At 36.6% G+C, this 17719-nt stretch overlaps 1 protein-coding gene across 1 annotated transcript; it reads left to right on the forward strand.

The window, feature by feature from the left end:
* The first annotated feature begins 1002 nt into the window (after nt 1–1002).
* On the forward strand, nt 1003–7640 carry LOC109091833 (5-hydroxytryptamine receptor 3A-like). The gene is made up of 10 exons (XM_019105619.2): nt 1003–1108; nt 1183–1245; nt 1976–2127; nt 2224–2268; nt 2995–3101; nt 3468–3637; nt 3968–4086; nt 4428–4638; nt 5327–5494; nt 6922–7640. The coding sequence occupies exons 2-10, from the start codon at nt 1191–1193 to the stop codon at nt 7218–7220; spliced, it is 1326 nt and encodes a 441-aa protein (XP_018961164.1). The 5' UTR covers nt 1003–1108; nt 1183–1190; the 3' UTR covers nt 7221–7640.
* Nucleotides 7641–17719: the final 10079 nt, after the last annotated feature.

Genomic DNA, 17719 nt, shown 5'->3' on the forward strand with positions numbered 1-17719 from the left:
TCTGCTTGCAAAATTTTAACAATTACTATCTTCACTTTCCTTTTTCACTTTAACTTTTTTAAAAGGACAGTTGATGTGACAAACACGGCTGTGTCACAATTTTTTTTGGAGTGTGTTGCAGCCGTCAAAATCAAAATGTGTTTACATTCACAAAATAAAATTAAGTTGGCCAGTGAAAACATTGGAAATCTTTTCTTTGTACTTTAGTAAATTAAATAAAGGTTAAAGAGAATGAAGAAATAACATATTCTTGATTTTATGGCATTCCACAAAACGACCCAAATTTTCTGGAATTGGGATTGTAATTGCAGGAGTCTACATTCAGAGGTTCAACAATGAACTATTAACATAGTAACATAATAAACAATACCTGCAGGAATGACCCGCCATACAATACACTACAATACTGTATACTGTAGTGTTGTTCCCAGTATCAATTTCAATAAAACTGTTAGAACAGACTCATTTTAATTATTTTATTTAACTATTTGAAAATACTAAAAAAAAAAAAAAAAAGTTAATTGTTAATGCTAATTACACACACACACACACACACACTCCTATGAACTCCACTTCTCCTGTCCTGCATGTTTTTGGATTGTAGGGGAAACCAGAGACCTGGAGGAAAATTACTGTTGGTTTATTATTTCTAATTAGTGAAACTCTAATTCATCACAAATATAATGAAAATGTCAGTCTGGAATGAAAACAATATTTAATCAAACATAATTAAAAACCTAGTGGAAGTGTTTGCTAACGTGCAGTGATTGTCCTCGTGTATGGCCTCCTGTTTGACTGTCCCCGCAAGTAATTAGTGCTCTTTTGTGATGTTTAACAATAAACTGAATGCTGAGATCTTACAAAATCTCATTTTCTGTAGATCTAGTAACAAGACAAGCTTACGCAAAATATAGGATCAGATTTAATAGACATAGATGGTTCAGATATGAGCTGGGTCTATTGTGTTTGTCTTGCGTAACAACATTCATGTGGTTTTCAAAGAGCTGCAACCCTTTAAAAGAGCCAGATGAGCCTTGTTTCCCTCAAAAACTATAAAGAAGTCACAGCTGAGCTTTGTGGAATCTGACCTGGGAGTTTGCTAGCAAAGGTAAATGTTTATCAGTTTTACATTCTTAAAAATGGATATATTCATAAAATAATACTTATTTTTCTTGTTTGTAGAAGCTGAAATGGTTCGTCAACACAGGATTTCATTGTTGCTCCTCCTCTGTTCATCCCCACTTGGTAAATTATTTCTCCAGTTGTAGTAAACTTTCTCATGTAATTTAAATACTGTGTGGATATAATTATAATTTACATGCAGATAAACAAGCCTTCCTAAAAGGATGAGCATGATTTTTATAGATTAATACAGGTGATAATACAATATTTTTTAGCGTAAGATTTGACTAGAATTTGAGAATGTCTTAGTTTGTATGTCCCTCTGACATAATCTAAACCTGATAATAATGTTCTCCAGCATGACCGCCTGTAAAAGGGAGTTATAGTAACATGCTCAATGTCCATTTTTTAAGTTGTAAATAAAATCAGAAAATACCATTTAATTTTTTGTGCTTTAAAATTTCACATTTAATTCAGTGTGTTACTTGGCATTTCTTTGTTTGTTAAATTTACTAGCAATTTCTAAGTGAAATTTTTTTTTTCAGAGTAGAAACTCATAATCTTAAATGTTTGCATTCATTTGTATCATAACTGCACTTTTTTTTATCCACAATCCTAAAACGTGCATGTTCAAGTGAGTGAACTCCCTCACTTACAACTTTAACTGACTTTTTCAGGTAGTTTACTGACGTTTTCCTGTAGTTCAAACAGTAGATCATTACGCTAGCAACGGCAAGGTCATGGGTTCAACTCCCAGGGAAAGCAAGAAACTGATGAAATATAAATGTATACCTTGAATGCGATGAAAGCATCTGCCAAGTGCATAAATATAAACATTTATCTGGTCCCGTAGCATTTGTTGCTGCTTATTCCTCCGAGACTGCCTGTGATCGTCGCTGTCTGGCGAATTCTCTGATTCAGAAAGAACTGTTCAGTGCGCCACAGAGTGATAACTGTACCATCATAGTGAACATCACTTCAATACTGTATGAGACATTGTCTTTCGTAAGTGACACTTTTGTCTTGTTGATCATCCTCTATGTTTAAAAAGCACATATACTTATAACATCTGTACCTAATAATTTTGTCACCATGTTTTAGGACACAAAGGACATGAAAATGACCAGCCGTATCAAGGTAAACATGGTGAGTTGAGTTCCTGAATAAAATACAGTTACCGAGTGTCACCATCTCCCTCAAAAAATCTTTTGTCCTGGTAAAGTAACTGTCACATGTTAAGATTCAGTTAACTGAATACTATTACATATTCTATAGTGTAAACTCCCATGAATCAGAGTGCTTTTGTACAGAATTTTAGAACAGCAGAAACTGTGCTGATATTCAATATAGCAGCATTACTTTGATTGTGATATTTCTTATTTTCAGCAGTTCTGTAAAGAAGGATAACATCAAATATCTTGCACTTCAAACATAAGCAGCCTTAATGGTTGGCTGACTGTATATTTATCCCACTTATTACACAACTACTTACAATGCAGATAAATGATTAAAAACAACATATTTAATTTAAATTATTTTGCGTTAAGAATCTGAGTGTGTAGACATATGATACATGATAGCACAGCTGTGTAGGAAAATCAATGAGACAATAATTGATTTTATTGAGCACTGATCAATAATTGAACATTGATCTTTCTGTGCACTAATCAATTAGTGTCATTACACAAAAATATGTAACAGTACTGTACATCCTGTTACATGCAGTACCAATCAGAATCAAGTATTTCAAAGAACTGTTATATTGTTTCCTTCACTAAAACATTCACTAAATTCAAAATGTATTCTTATAATTGCCAAAAATGAAAAGTAAAGAATGCATTTCTTAGACTGATAGCATTTTCTGCCCCACAGCTGTGGAACGATCCTGATCTTGGATGGATGCAAGAGAAATATAAATATCCAACAATTGTTTTGCCAGTTGATAAAATCTGGATTCCTCGGATAGTTTTGGACAACTCGTGAGTTTCAAGACTGATGCTGATGTATGGCATATACTGGTCACTCTGGTGATCAGAAGATCACACACCCATCACAAGGCCTAGAATAAAACATTGGGAAATATATGCTGGGTTAAATATGGACAAACCCAGCGATTAGGTTGTTTTCAACCAACAGCTGGGTTAAATGTTTAACCCAACCTTCTGGTCAAAACAACCCAAATCGCTGGGTTTGTCCATATTTTACCCAGCGCTGGGTTGTATTTAACCCAGCATTTTTTTAGAGTGAAGTGATAGATATTTTTATATCAAGGAAGATATATTTTTTTTTGACAGTTTTTCTGTGATGTTGCTAAAATGTCATAATCTCTCTCTGTTTGCACTCAGAATAGAAACGACCATGGAGCCGTACACTAACGATGTGCAGGTGAGGCGGGATGGAACTGTGGTCCATTCGGTTGTTTTGTTCACGATGGTGAGCTGTGAAATCAACCTCTTTAACTACCCCTTTGTGATGGGGTCGTGCCCTGTGGCCATCAATGGATGGAGCCAAAAAAGTAAGATTGAAATGTTAAGCAGATTATGACCATTTGTTTTTATCACCTGAGAAATATTCCTAATTATATTATGAAGACATGATTTGTGCCTACTGTTAGTGCCTGCTTTCCATGGTTTGCACCAAGCAAATAGAGTTTTGTAAATATGGTCTGTAATAGCCTATTTTAATTGGAAAGGAGATGTTTTTGCACTGAAAAGAATGACAATGACTTCATTTAAATATCTCATGGCCCGATTAAAGTGGAATTACAGCAACTATTAAGCTAATTTCCCTGTGGAAGTTATTTTAGAATAACTATGAAATATGTTCTCTTGTTTGTTTGCTCCAGCTTGCGCGCTCACTCTCCAGATCGCTGATAATGTGTCTTTGGTTGGTGGCAGTCGAGGAGAGTGGCAGACTATGGACGTGATCAAAACTGTGGATACATCAAATCGTGTTTATCTCCAAGTAATGAAATTATCCCATTCTAGACCTCTGAACAAGAATATTGAGTCTAGAGAGCATCTTACCTGTAGCCATCAAGGCATAAATGGTCCATTATACAACCATATGCAGTTTTCAGAAATAAATACACCATGAGTACCATATAAAAATAAACAATTAAAAAAGAGTGAAACATGCAGCAACTCTCTCTGATTCTCCTTTTCTGGCTGTGTACATGAAGCCTGGAACTAGGGTGAAAAATCAGCGACAGACAGTAATTTTAGTATTTTGTCATATTGTTTAACTTGTGAATTGAGGACATGAAAAAATCGGTTGTTAATGAATTGCTTTTGATCTTTGAACAGGTGGCTCTGTCGATTAACCCCTTCAGTGCTGTTGTAACCCTGATCCTGCCCAGTGGACTGGTACTGCTGGCTGACCTGGTGAGCTTTGCTCTGCCATTTGAAGGGGGAGAGCGCAACTCTTTTAAGGTCACCTTGGTCCTGAGCTTCACCATGTTCCTCCTCATCCTCAGTGATCACTTGCCTAGCAGTGGCAAGTGTAGCCCCCTTCTACGTAAGTGAAAGTACAGAAGAAAATGTGCTCCATTTTAAACAAAACACTACAGGTTTTTAGTGGTATGCAGATTGTATGTATGCCGATGTAAAGTGATTCTGGCAGAAATTATGTTTACTAATAATATCAGTCTTTATTATGATCTAATATTATTAATCCTAACATTAGATCCTAAGGAAAAGTGCTCAGCCAGTTTAGAAAACATTACGCAATATATTACGTAATATATTTCCTAGTGCTTATATTTTTCAATATACTGCAATATATGCATTGACCATGTATTAATAGAAATAAAAAATTAGAAATGGAGATAAAAATAGCATTACATGTAACATTCATAAAGTTTCATTCCCATATAATGATGTGAAAATATATGAAACACAATATACAAAAAGTGGCAATTCCTTATGTGATATTAGATAAACTGTAATATTTTATTACCGTATATTATTCAGTATATTTTCAATATATATTTAAATATAAAAATGTATTTTCTTCACAAAAGATTTAACACTGTATTTATGAGAAATTTGTTTAAAATGCCCACATAGTTTATATTTTCTTTTTCTAACAGCATACTTTAAAAGATATACTTTTTATATACAAAATAACTAGTCAAAAACACTAGTATCACATCAGCATGTACAATAATAAGTAGATGGCATTTTCTTTGTTTTCTCTTCTAAAGATTACCACTTCTGCTTCTGTCTGGTGTGTTTGGTCATGAGTACGCTGGCTTCCATAGTGCTAACACGTCTGTCTATAGACAACAGCTTCTTACTGTGCAGACGCTCCGCCAAGGTTCATCCATCAAACAGCACCAAAACACAAGATGACAGCCTGGATCAGGAGAAAGGTGAGAGATGAATGGAAGCACAAAGGTCAATATGTCTCTGCTTCAAGTTCTGAAACTAACAAAAAAAAGTGTGAATGTGTTTGTTTTTCAACAGTAATATAATCTCATATCCTAGCCTATAGTTAACATGTAGTGCCATTTGCGATGCATTTTGCTTCTGTAAAAAAATGTAGGCCAGGGCTTAACCTATAATAAGCCAACTATATCCATCTAATTAAATAGCGAAATTGACACAATTTATACTGTATGATTGACAAAATTATGTTTCAGTAAAATACTTAAAGGGATACTCCACTCCAAAATGAAAATTTTGTCATTAATCACTTACCCTCATGTCGTTCCAAACCTGTAAAAGCTCCATTCGTCTTCGGAACACAATTTAAGATATTTTGGATGAAAACCGGGAGGCCTGTGACTGTCCCATAGACTGCCAAGAAAATAACAGAGTCAAGGTCCATAAAAGATATGAAAGTCATCATCAGAATACTCCATCTGCCATCAGACGTGCAATCTAGGTTATATGGAGTGACGGGAACACTTTTTGTAAGCGAAGAAAACAAAAATAACAACTTTATTCAATAATTCCTTTGTCAACAGTCTCCTCTGTGTCTCTCCATATCACTGTATGCTGAGTATGCTCTTCTGTATCATCCGCACCACAAAGATGCACTGTTTCTACGTGTATTTAGCTTTGATTTGAAAGAAAGCAGCACATCCTTGTGGCGCGTATGATACAGAAGAGCATACAGTGATATGAAGAGACACAGAGGAGACTGTTGACAAAGGAATTGTTGAATAAAGTCATTATTTTTGTTTTCTTCGCTTACAAAAAGTGTTCCCGTCGCTTCATATAACACCCAGATTGCACGTCTGATGGCAGATGGAGTATTCTGATGACGATTTTCATATTTTTATGGACCTTGACACTGTTATTTATTTGGCAGTCTATGGGACAGTCACAGGCCTCCCGGTTTTCATCCAAAATATCTTAAATTGTGTTCCGAAGATGAACAAAGCTTTTACGGATTTGGAACGACATGGGGGTAAGTGATTAATGACAACATTTTCATTTTGGGGTGGAGTATCCCTTTAAAATCAAGATAAAAACCTTTAAGCTGGTCCAGTTATTGCACACTGGGAGCTTGGCTCTTAAATGGGACTTTGAAATCATACCAAACTATTTTCTAATGCAAATGTTACTGTTAGCCACAAACACAGTTGATATTCTCTAAGGGTTTACAGAATGGAAATGCATTTCTGCTTAAAATAATGTCTTTATTTAAAAATGCGCTGAAATACTACAAGTTCTGTTTAGTGAATTCAGCACTCATGATTTAATTTTGTGATGGTAGTGGTGCAGAAATGACACACTTCACCTTTAATTAGATCAGCATTGCAATAACAAATAATTTGGTCTTCGTGAACAGATACAGGTGTGATTGCAACCCAGTCTGGTAATCTGGCTTCAGAGATGGCTTCACTCCAGAAAATAGTGAACTTTTTGGATAACATGGATAAAGGAGAAAAGGAGGCACAGAGTAAAGTGGCATTTGCTTACCTCCTAGACAAATTCTGCTTTGGCTTTTTTATATTTATCTACATAATTTATGCCATAATTCTTATTAGTATCACCCGAACAGACATTTGTAAGGTTAATAATCTAGATTTCTGGGATGAGTCTCACCACAAAGATGACAACTTTGACTACTCATACACAGGACCATAGTCACTTTCACTTCATAGTTTCAATAGGACTTCTCAGATCAGGTGTTTCTTCTGTTTGATGTATATAATCTTTCTCAGACTGTACAATGTAATGACTAAATAAAGTACAGTTCACATACATATTCATATTTATTAGAATATCAACAAAATCTTGGAAATGAATACAAGGCAAAATACAAAATAGCATAACTTGTCATTCTTACTGTCTAATAAAATTTTCTGCATGCTATTGAGATTAACTATTTTAATTATATTATATTCCCATTATTACAGAATCAAAAAAGCATTAATTATAACAAATACAAATGTTATTTTGATGACACGTCTTCAAACTATAACTAATGTTTTTAATCAAAACTGAACATTTTATCATTCTTAATATATATTGTGGATGATTTATCAGTGCACATTATTGTAAATAAATGACAGAAGCAAAACTAATAAGTTAAATGTCTTTAAATGTATATAAATATTTTACATGGTAAATGTATATAGGAAGAGTGGGACACAACCACTTTTTGACTTTCTCAGTTTGTGTAAATCCACACAGGGTTCAGAGATTTTTTTTTTTCCCACATTAATTTCACAGTCTAGTATAAATATGTTGTTTTGTTTCATAATTACAGTGCATTTTTTCCCTTTATTTACCCCAAAAGAATGGAAGTGAAATGTGACAACTTGCCCCATTGGTGGGGCACATTGTAACATCTGAGAAGCAAGTTGTAACATGGTCATATGACAGCTTTAAATGTCATCTGATCTAATGAAAAGAATATACAAGACAAACTAAAATAATTTGCCAATAAAATAAAATTATTAACTTAATTTTTTTTTTTTTTTTTAAGAATTAAAAATAAACTAATTTTGCAGTAGGACAATGAACACATTGCAACCAGGGCCCTATGCTTGGGACGGCTCTGATTGCAACACACAGTTATACAGCATAGTTCAAAACAATGTGGGCAAACAGATGAAGACATACATTCATGCATTCAGAAAAACACAGAGATGAAAACATCCTCCACAGAACATGGTCAAATGCATGAGCCAAAGTGCTTTACATTTCTTGAAATAATTTCTGAACATTAAACACTGACTCTCAGTCTTTATTCACCTGTTTCTCAATGTTTCTTATTAAAAGTCATGAAAGTAATTAACATAAATTACATCGCTAATGTCATAGAATTGCTAATAATAGCAGGGCACATTGTAATGCAGTGTTTCAACATTTTCCATCTGCACAACTGGAATTTAAAACTGGTTAGTGTCTTCTGCTAGTTAGCGAAGCATTAAAGACCTATCTAACCTGCTAAATAATAGATTGGAGATCAAAATAATAGCAGATGTTTCATTTTAAATTAACACTAAAAACTGAGATGAAAAATTTACTTCAGCCAGAACTTTACTTTTGCTATTGGTAAATAAATGTTCAAGAGATTTCTGTATTTTGAAAAAAAAAAAGAAAAGTCTGTATAGTGTTGATATGACAACTAGTAAATACCGTAAGTTTTGTAATGCAAGCTATGTGTGGAAATGTTTAAACCATGTGTGTTACAACTAAGCCCACATTAATTTGTGCCCCACACACCACTGCTCTTGACACTGACCACTCCCAGTTGGTCTCTCCATGACTAGCTTTACAAGTTTTCATCTAGTGTCTCCATCTCAGTTAACCAAAACTATCTCTCTGAACAAAACTATGAACTAACTATAAACTAATAGTTTGTTAATAATTTGTAACTGTGTGTCAACAACAATAATATAATAATAATAATAATTTGTAACTGTTTGTCCACAGACAAACGCAGTCTCAAAGGTTATATATTCCTTTTAGTCAAATTACAATTACAGTGTATTTACTATATCTCCCAGCCAGAACTAACTAGACCATTTTAACCAGCAAAACCTTGGTGTGCATGAGGACAAAATCACTAGATGGCAGTGTGGATCAAGACAGGATAATATAAATTAAATAAGAGTTTGGTAGTACTTTATTTTAAGGGCCAATTCTCACTATTAATTGGCATGCATGTTACTAGCATGTTGGCAGATTATTAGTACTTATAAAACACATATTAATGCCTTATGCTGCATGACCATATTTTAGATCCCTTAATCCTTCCCCATACCTAAATTTAACAACTAGCTTACTAATTAATGAGCAGCAGGAGTTTGAGGCAAAAGTGTGACCGAAAGTTTAACTTATATAGATACAGATATAAATCTTTTTTTTTTTTTTTTTTTTTTTTTTTGATAATAGAGGTTTAATTTATATTGGTGTTATTACAAAGTTAGACATTATACATGTTTAGTTATTTTCTCAATGTTTTTTTTTTTTTTTGCCTTATTTTTATATTTTCTCTAGATTGTTTCCTTAAAGCCTAGAGGCGTTCATTCTAGAGTCAGCTGTTGAATAGTTTGATGTTAGCGTAGCAGTAGTAAGAAAAACAGATGATAGGTCTTAGCAATGTTGTATTTTGAGAAGAGGAGGGGCCTCAGTACTGAACCCTGAGGTACCCCAGTGGTTAGCTGATGTGATACCAAAGTGACAAAATATTATTAACTTATTTTATAATAATTGCAAATGCAGATTTTATGACCTTTAAAGGAACAGATTTTCTAATAATGAAAAATTTGCTGAAAATTTACTCACCCTCAGGCCATGCAAGATGTAGATTTTTAATTTTTTTTTGGAGAAATTTTGCATTACATTACTTGTTCATGAATGATTTCTCTGCAGTGAATGGATGCTGTCAGAATTAGAGTGCAAATAGCTGATAAACATCACAATAATCCACATGTAATCCACACCACTCCCGTCCATCAATTAAAGTCTTGCAAAATGAAAAGCTACTGTACGTGTTTGTAATAAACTAATCCCTAAGATTGTCACAATTTGCTACTGTGCGGGAACACGGAGCAAGGGACAAGGAGACCAGGAGTACTAAACCAAGGAATTTATTCATATCGCAGGAATCACACATAGCACAAGGAGCTGACAATACCGGGCACTGGACTAAACACAGGGAACACTATTTATACACAGAACAGGATAATAGGAATACAAGACACACCTGGGATCAATAGAAATTACACGGGGAACATCTGGGATGAAATCAAGATAATCAGAACAGGAAACTAACCAAATATGGGCATAGGAAACACATGGGGAGCAAAACATAAACAAAACACGGAGCAGAGTCTGACAAAGATGTTTTTAATTTAAAACCGTTTAAATGCTTCCATAGTCCATAATATCATGTTCTGCAGTGAAAAAGATCCTCTTGTTTGAATCAGGAAAAAAATATGCATAGATTAAGTATCTTTACAAGCAAAAACAATTCTAAACAAATAAGATGGTGGATTGTGATGAGAAATTGACAAATTAATTTCAATTGACAAATTAATTGAAAGAAACTGTGACCTAAGATATACACTTTATACATACACATTTTATTTATAATTATTTGAGTTGATTTAAAATATAAAGTTTATGCACATATTATGCATCAATTATACATCAATGTTTTCTGAAGGTTAGAGCAGGAAATAACCTAATATTTAAAAGGCAAAATAGGGAGAACAGCACAATGTAAATCTTCATCACTGCTTCAAAGTTGAAGGAATTTATATCTACAATTACATAATTATTTTTTGTGTTTTTGCAAATATAAAGATACAGGAACAGTAACAGTATCTTTGGACTGCATCCCAAAATTCTCACATTAGCCACAGTGAATCAAGCAATCAAAATTCACCTATTCTTAAACATCACCATGAAAAGCAGAAGCAATTTCCTGTCTTAAGGCTACTTGCATTGCCTTTCATTAGAGGACAAAATAAGCATTATAAAAATGAGATCAAACTAAGATAATGTTAAAAAATAAAACTAAATACTGTACTTTGAAAAAAAAAAAAACATTTACAGTGAAATGTTAAAAAAATGCTTTTAAATGACTGTAGGTTAATGCCTGTATGGCTGTACATGTTGCATCATGGCTGTAATATTCACAAATGTCATAAAACAGGTTGGTGACGCATTTTGTCTGATAAAAGTTAGGAAATTGCAGCAATGTTATTCATTAATTCATACAAACTTTGACTGAATTAAACTATGTGGAGACGGCGAGACGAGGTGTGAACAGGAAGTGTAAATCAGAACAAAAAAGAAATTTGAAATAAGGTCATTTCTAAAATAAGGAAATAATAAAATCATAAAAGTCCCAAGATAATGATGATGATGAAAACCACAACAATAATAAAATATTAATGGCTCCACACAGGCCCATTCAGGATCTGTTTCTAAAAAAGAAATTGACAAAGTTTATTGATATTAACAGATATATGGTTTTGCAGATGTAATTAAGTTTATATGAATTGTAATTAGTTGAACTTAAGAGTTCATTTTGATCCAGCTGCATCTTTGAAATCACACATTTGTAATAAAGTTGCAATTTAGTACATTAAAATATATTAACTTTAATTGTAATATCAAATAACATTATTTAAATTAAAACAAAGTACTTTACACGTGCTTTGGTATGTTAGTGAACACATCAAAAAAAGTTAACTTTACATTTACATCTGTTTATTAGTATTTTGACCATGGCCATCGCTGGTGGGGTGAAAACGATTATAGGGGCCCATGGCTGAGAGGGGGCCCCCAGGCGATCTCAACCAACTGGCTACTTCCGCGCATCGTCAAGAAAGCTTATCATTTGCACATGTTTTTAAGCCTGGCTAATTTAAACATTCAAAAGAGTTTAAAGCATCCAAACACAAGACGCGGAAAAACTCAAGTGAGTACTTGTGCGCCGTGTTCTGTGCGCACGCAGAGAGCCGCGTCTCACGGACAGCAACACCGAACTGAGCTCTCCTTCACATCCACCTGCACCTGAATGAACAAATACAAATTGCAGTTTTGCTTAAGTGTTTTTTCTTTAATTGCTAATGCAACCTTTTTACACCACAGACTGAACAAAATTAAGCATTGCTTTGTAATTGGTCAACAAATGTACTCTGCTTGACTGAAACCTGGCTAAAACCAAATGATTATATTGGTCTAAATGAGTCTACTCCACCAAACTACTGTTATAAGCATGAGCCCCGTCAGACTGGTCGTGGGGTGGTGTTGCAACAATATAAAGTGATATTCTCAGTGTTACCCAGAAAACAGGATACAGGTTTAAATCATTCGAAATACTTCTGCTTAATGTTACACTGTCAGATATGCAAAAGAAATCTATCATATCTCTTGCTCTGGCTACTGTGTATAGACCACCAGGGCCGTATAGTCAAGTCATCTTTATTTATATAGCGCTTTAAACAAAAAAGATTGTGTCAAAGCAACTGAACAACATTAATTAGGAAAACAGTGTGTCAATAATACAAAATGACAGTTAAAGGCAGTTCATCATTGAATTCAGTGATGTCATCATGCAGCTCATTTCAGTTTAAATAGTATCTGTGCAATAATTTGCAATCAAGTCAACAATATCGCTGCAAATGAAGTGTCCCCAACTAAGCAAGCCAGAGGCGACAGCGGCAAGGAACCAAAACTCCATCGGTGACAGAATGGAGAAAAAACCTTGGGAGAAACCAGGCTCAGTTGGGGGGCCAGTTCTCCTCTGACCAGACGAAACCAGCAGTCTATTCCAGGCTGTAGCAAAGTCAGATTGTACAGAAGAATCATCTGTTTCCTGTGGTCTTGTCCCGGTGGTCGTCTGAGACAAGGTCTTTACAGGGGATCTGTCTCTGGGGCTCTAGTCCTGGTCTCTCCGCTGTCTTTCAGGGCTGTAGAGGTCCTTTCTAGGTGCTGATCCACCATCTGGGCTGGATACATACTGGATCCGGGTGACTGCAGTGACCCTCTGACTTGGATACAGACTGGATCTGGTGGCTACGGTGACCTCGGAATAAGAGAGAAACAGACTATTATGAGCGTAGATGCCATTCTTCTAATGATGTAGCAAGTACATCGGGTGTTATGGGAAGTGTTCCCGGTTCTGGTTTAACTAATTAATGCAGCCTAAAAATCCTTTAAACGGATTTGGATATTAGAAGTGTATAAGTATGTTATGTGTAAGCCAGGTTAAAGAGATGGGTCTTTAATCTAGATTTAAACTGCAAGAGTGTGTCTGCCTCCCGAACAATGTTAGGTAGGTTATTCCAGAGTTTGGGCGCTAAATTGACTTTGATATTCTAGGTATTATAAAATTGCCAGTGTTTTGAGAACGCAGCAGACGTGGAGGACTATAATGTAAGAAGAGCTCGTTCAAATACTGAGGTGCTAAACCATTCAGGATTTTATAAGTAATAAGCAAGATTTTAAAATCTATACGATGTTTGATAGGGAGCCAGTGCAGGGTTGACAGGACCAGGCTAATATGATCATACTTCCTGGTTCTAGTAAGAACTCTAGCTGCTGCATTTTGGACTAACTGGAGGTTGGTTTACTAAGCGTGCAGAACAACCACCCAATAGAGCATTACAATAGTCTAAACTTGAGGTCATAAACGCATGATTAACATTTCTGCATTTGACATTGAGAGCATAGGCCGTAATTTAGATATATTTTTGAGATGGAAAAATGCAGTTTTACAAATGCTAGAAACATGGCTTTCTAAGGAAAGGTTGCTATCAAAATAGCACACCTAGTTTCCTAACTGATGACGAAGAATTGACAGAGCAGCCATCAAATCTTAGACAGCGTTCTAGGTTATTACATGCAGAGCTTTATACAGAATTAGTATACAGAATTCCTAAAAGAATTAGCAGATTTCCTCTCAGATATATTGCTAACCGTTGATAAAGCGCTAATTGATTAATTAATTAATTAAACATCAAATCCGCTTATGCCTTGAGGGAAAACGTCTCCGGTTACTGTCATAACCTCAGTTCCCTGAGAGCGGGAATGAGACATTGTGGAGCATCCGCTTTGGGAACTCCTCTACTTCCACATTTCCTGAAGTCCTATTGGCTCACGCCACTCCAATTGACTGACCAATTGTCGCGAAGTGTGCAAATCACAAGCAAATTCTGACAAGCTCTAGAGGCCGAATAAAATTCAGTGTATGCGACAATTACTTCAGAATCTGACCCTGAATGCTGCCCTGCTGATTGAGCAGTGATCACAGCGATCTCTGCAATTTCTCTTTCCCGCTTTCAGGGCTCGCATGGCAATGCTGTTATTGGTTGAGAATTGTAGGTGTGTTCTATCCCTGCTTGGTGTATAACCTTGTGTGGGCTGTTCTAGCCAATCTCATGGCGAGATTAAATACCGTTCCCAAAGCAGATGCTCAGCCATATCGAGAGAAAGCTTTGGAGTAATTCTCAACCAATAAAGACATTGCCATGCGAGTCCTCAGCTGATGGGCAGAGATAAGCCAGTGAACGTCCAGGTAAACTAAATTTGCATATCTGGCATTAAAAAAAAAAGAAGGTCCTACACTGAATACAGAGTAGATACAGCAACAACAATAGCATTCGGGGGCTGCACAGTGTATAACTGTGTTAAGCAGCCTATTCGCTAACATAAGGGATAGCATAAAGTGAATCAGACAGTCACTCACCGATATCACTTGGGATGCAAAGGACGAAACTTCCAGTTTGTAAAACCTAGCGAAGGTGTTCTGAGAAGACCAGTCAGCTGCAAAGCATATATCCTGAATAGACCTACCTCTCAACCACACCCAGGATGAGGTGATAGGCCTTGTTGAGTGGGCCCTAATGTGCAAAGGTCATTCCAAACTTTAGCTCGTATAAGCAGCCGTGATAGTGTCCACAATCCAGTGGAAAAGCCTCTGTTGCCCTGCAAACAACCACTGTAGTACACAAAAAGCTGGTCAGATGGCCGAAATCCGGCTGAACGGCCAATGTAAATCCTCAAAGCCCTGACAGGACACACCAGGTTGATGACTCAGAAGACAGGGCAGACAGCAAAGCAGTAGATAGCAATTTAGGCACGTAACCCAGTCTCGGCTGAAATGGGGCAGAGTAGACAAAATGGCCACCATCCACTCTTGAGAGAGGCGGGCTTGCAACTCCACCGAGTTGAAAAACACTCACAGATATGTTATAGACTGACTTGGGGTGAGATATATTCTTCTGCATATTCACACATAGCCCTAGGGACTACATTTGATGAAGCAGCATGTCTATATGGCTGACTAGCATGTCCAGTGAATGAGCTAAAATCAGCAAATTGCAAAAAGATAGTTGAGAATGCGCATCTGAGGGGGGAAAAGTGCTGCATCCATGCACTTTGAGAAAGTGCATGGGGCTAAAGCTAGCCCGAACAGAGTATTGGTATGCTGTGCCATTGAAGGCAAACCTCACAAAGCGTCTGTGATGTGGGGCTCCTCATCACAAGAGCAATGTCAGGGCAGTGTTAGGGACTGCGGCACACCATTAAAACTGAGCGGTCTGCATCTAAATTGAGGGGCATACCCATGCTCTATCACGCTGAGTAACCAGCGTGAAATCCCTGGAATAGCTCTCCATGCACTCGGGAAATGACACAGTGGCTTTAGCTGCTTGGTCTCTGGATGCGCCGGCGAGTGTTGGTTGGCTAAAGCACTCCTCCCTCCTCACGACACCCTCAGGAAGATGGCTTGGAGGCCAAGGGATGCCCTGAGTCATGGCAAGGACTCCTCCACTGCCCGTGGTGCCTCTTCCTGTGTCCAGGCCACACTTTCCTCCTAACACGATCGCCTAGGCAACGTGTCGTCAGACGCAGATCATTGATAGTGTCCGGAGTAGGGTTGTCACAATACCATAAATAAATGTTATCATTTGATTAATTCATAATTCAGATCGGGGATTTCAATGAAGAATGAAAATGAAGAAAAAATAAGAATAATTCATATCATTTGAAAAGTTCATTCACAAGAAAAAATCATTCTACTGTTTCTGAGTAAATTATTGATAGAGCCTTTACAGTTTAAGTGTCCAATTTCTTGACCTGGTGCAGATTCTTGGCAAGAAACACCAGCATATCCTCATGATGTGAGGTCAGCCTTGCACAGAGGGGTGAACATTTGTTGCCTGATGTACTAAAAATGCGTTCTGATGCACAACTTGAGGCAGATATACACAGGTATCAGACACATCAACGCCTCTTCTCCCTGAGACAGCTGAGGAAGTTTGGAATGAGCCCCAGAGCCCCATATCAGTCTGTGTGTAAAATTCATTCATTACACACAGACTGATATATTTCAAATGTTTTTTTCTTTTAATTTTGATGATTATAACTGACAACTAAGGAAAATCCCAAATTCAGTATCTCAGAAAATTTGTATATTGTGAAAAGGTTCAATATTGAAGACACCTGGTGCCACACTCTAATCTGGTGAGGGGGGCTACCAGCGGCTTGCTGGCGGGAGTAGGCCTCACCCCGAAAAGGCCACAAGCCATATTCCGGCTACTCCTGAGCACTCATGCACGCTGCGCAGTCAGACTCATCAAGGCTGATTTATATGCGTCTGCAAGTTTGCTTGGGTGTGCACGCCAAATATGATATCATCGCTGTGTTGCCGGAAGTTGAGTGCACACAAACGTGTGGCGGTGTGCACAGCATTTTTTTGTAACTTTCCGCGCAGCTCTGCATCCAAAGATGCATGAGTTCAGGGTGACTCTAGCTGAACATACGTCTGTGCCGGCATTTGTGTGAAACAGAAGCAGTTGATGATAAGTTCACATACTGTGTATATCTTGTCAATGTTTGAATGCGATTTGCATAATTCACAACAATTAGCCAGTCAATTGGACTGGCATGAGCCAATAGGACTTCAGAAAATGTTAAAGATGATTCTAACTCAATTAGAAGCACCACAAAATTAAATTGTGTCATCTGTTATAGGGTCTACTGAACAGACAGTTGATTTTAAAATGCAAAAAAAAAAAAAAAAAAAAAAAAACACTTGCATTTTTACAACACTATCTTTCCCATCATATAATGAGAAGTACCAAATACAGGAAATACGTAGTCAAGTGGTCAAGTGCATAGACCGCAAGTGCGGGTATTTGGAGAAGGCATGAAGCATTAAGCTTACTTGACTACAACTGTTCATATATATCAATGTTGTGATGAATAGCCTTATATAATGTATAGTTATAGGCATCTTTCCGACCTGTCATGTGTTCAGTGTGTTCTTACACACGAGAAAAGCATTCAACATGGATGTGCAAGCGGTTGTCTTGGTAACAAACAACCTGCTTGTTAAAGCAAATGTATAATCTTGTATCTGAGGCAAAATTACTAAATACTGAGAATGCAACAGCGCTTATTATGTTTTTCTAACTCCAAATGATCGGACACTCATTGGAGCTATGCTGATAAAATAACCTCCTGTGATTTGATAGTCTCTAAACTTGAGGGTCAAATTAACCGATCACATTTTAATGATGCAGAAGGCTTGTGCACGCACAGTGTGAGGAAATATGAGCAGCTGAGCGTGTCAGTCTTCAGGGGACCGGAGTCAAATATTTAACTTCAGCGCT

The sequence above is a fragment of the Cyprinus carpio genome, chromosome A3, assembly GCF_018340385.1.
Source record: "Cyprinus carpio isolate SPL01 chromosome A3, ASM1834038v1, whole genome shotgun sequence".
NCBI classification, from domain to species: domain Eukaryota; kingdom Metazoa; phylum Chordata; class Actinopteri; order Cypriniformes; family Cyprinidae; genus Cyprinus; species Cyprinus carpio.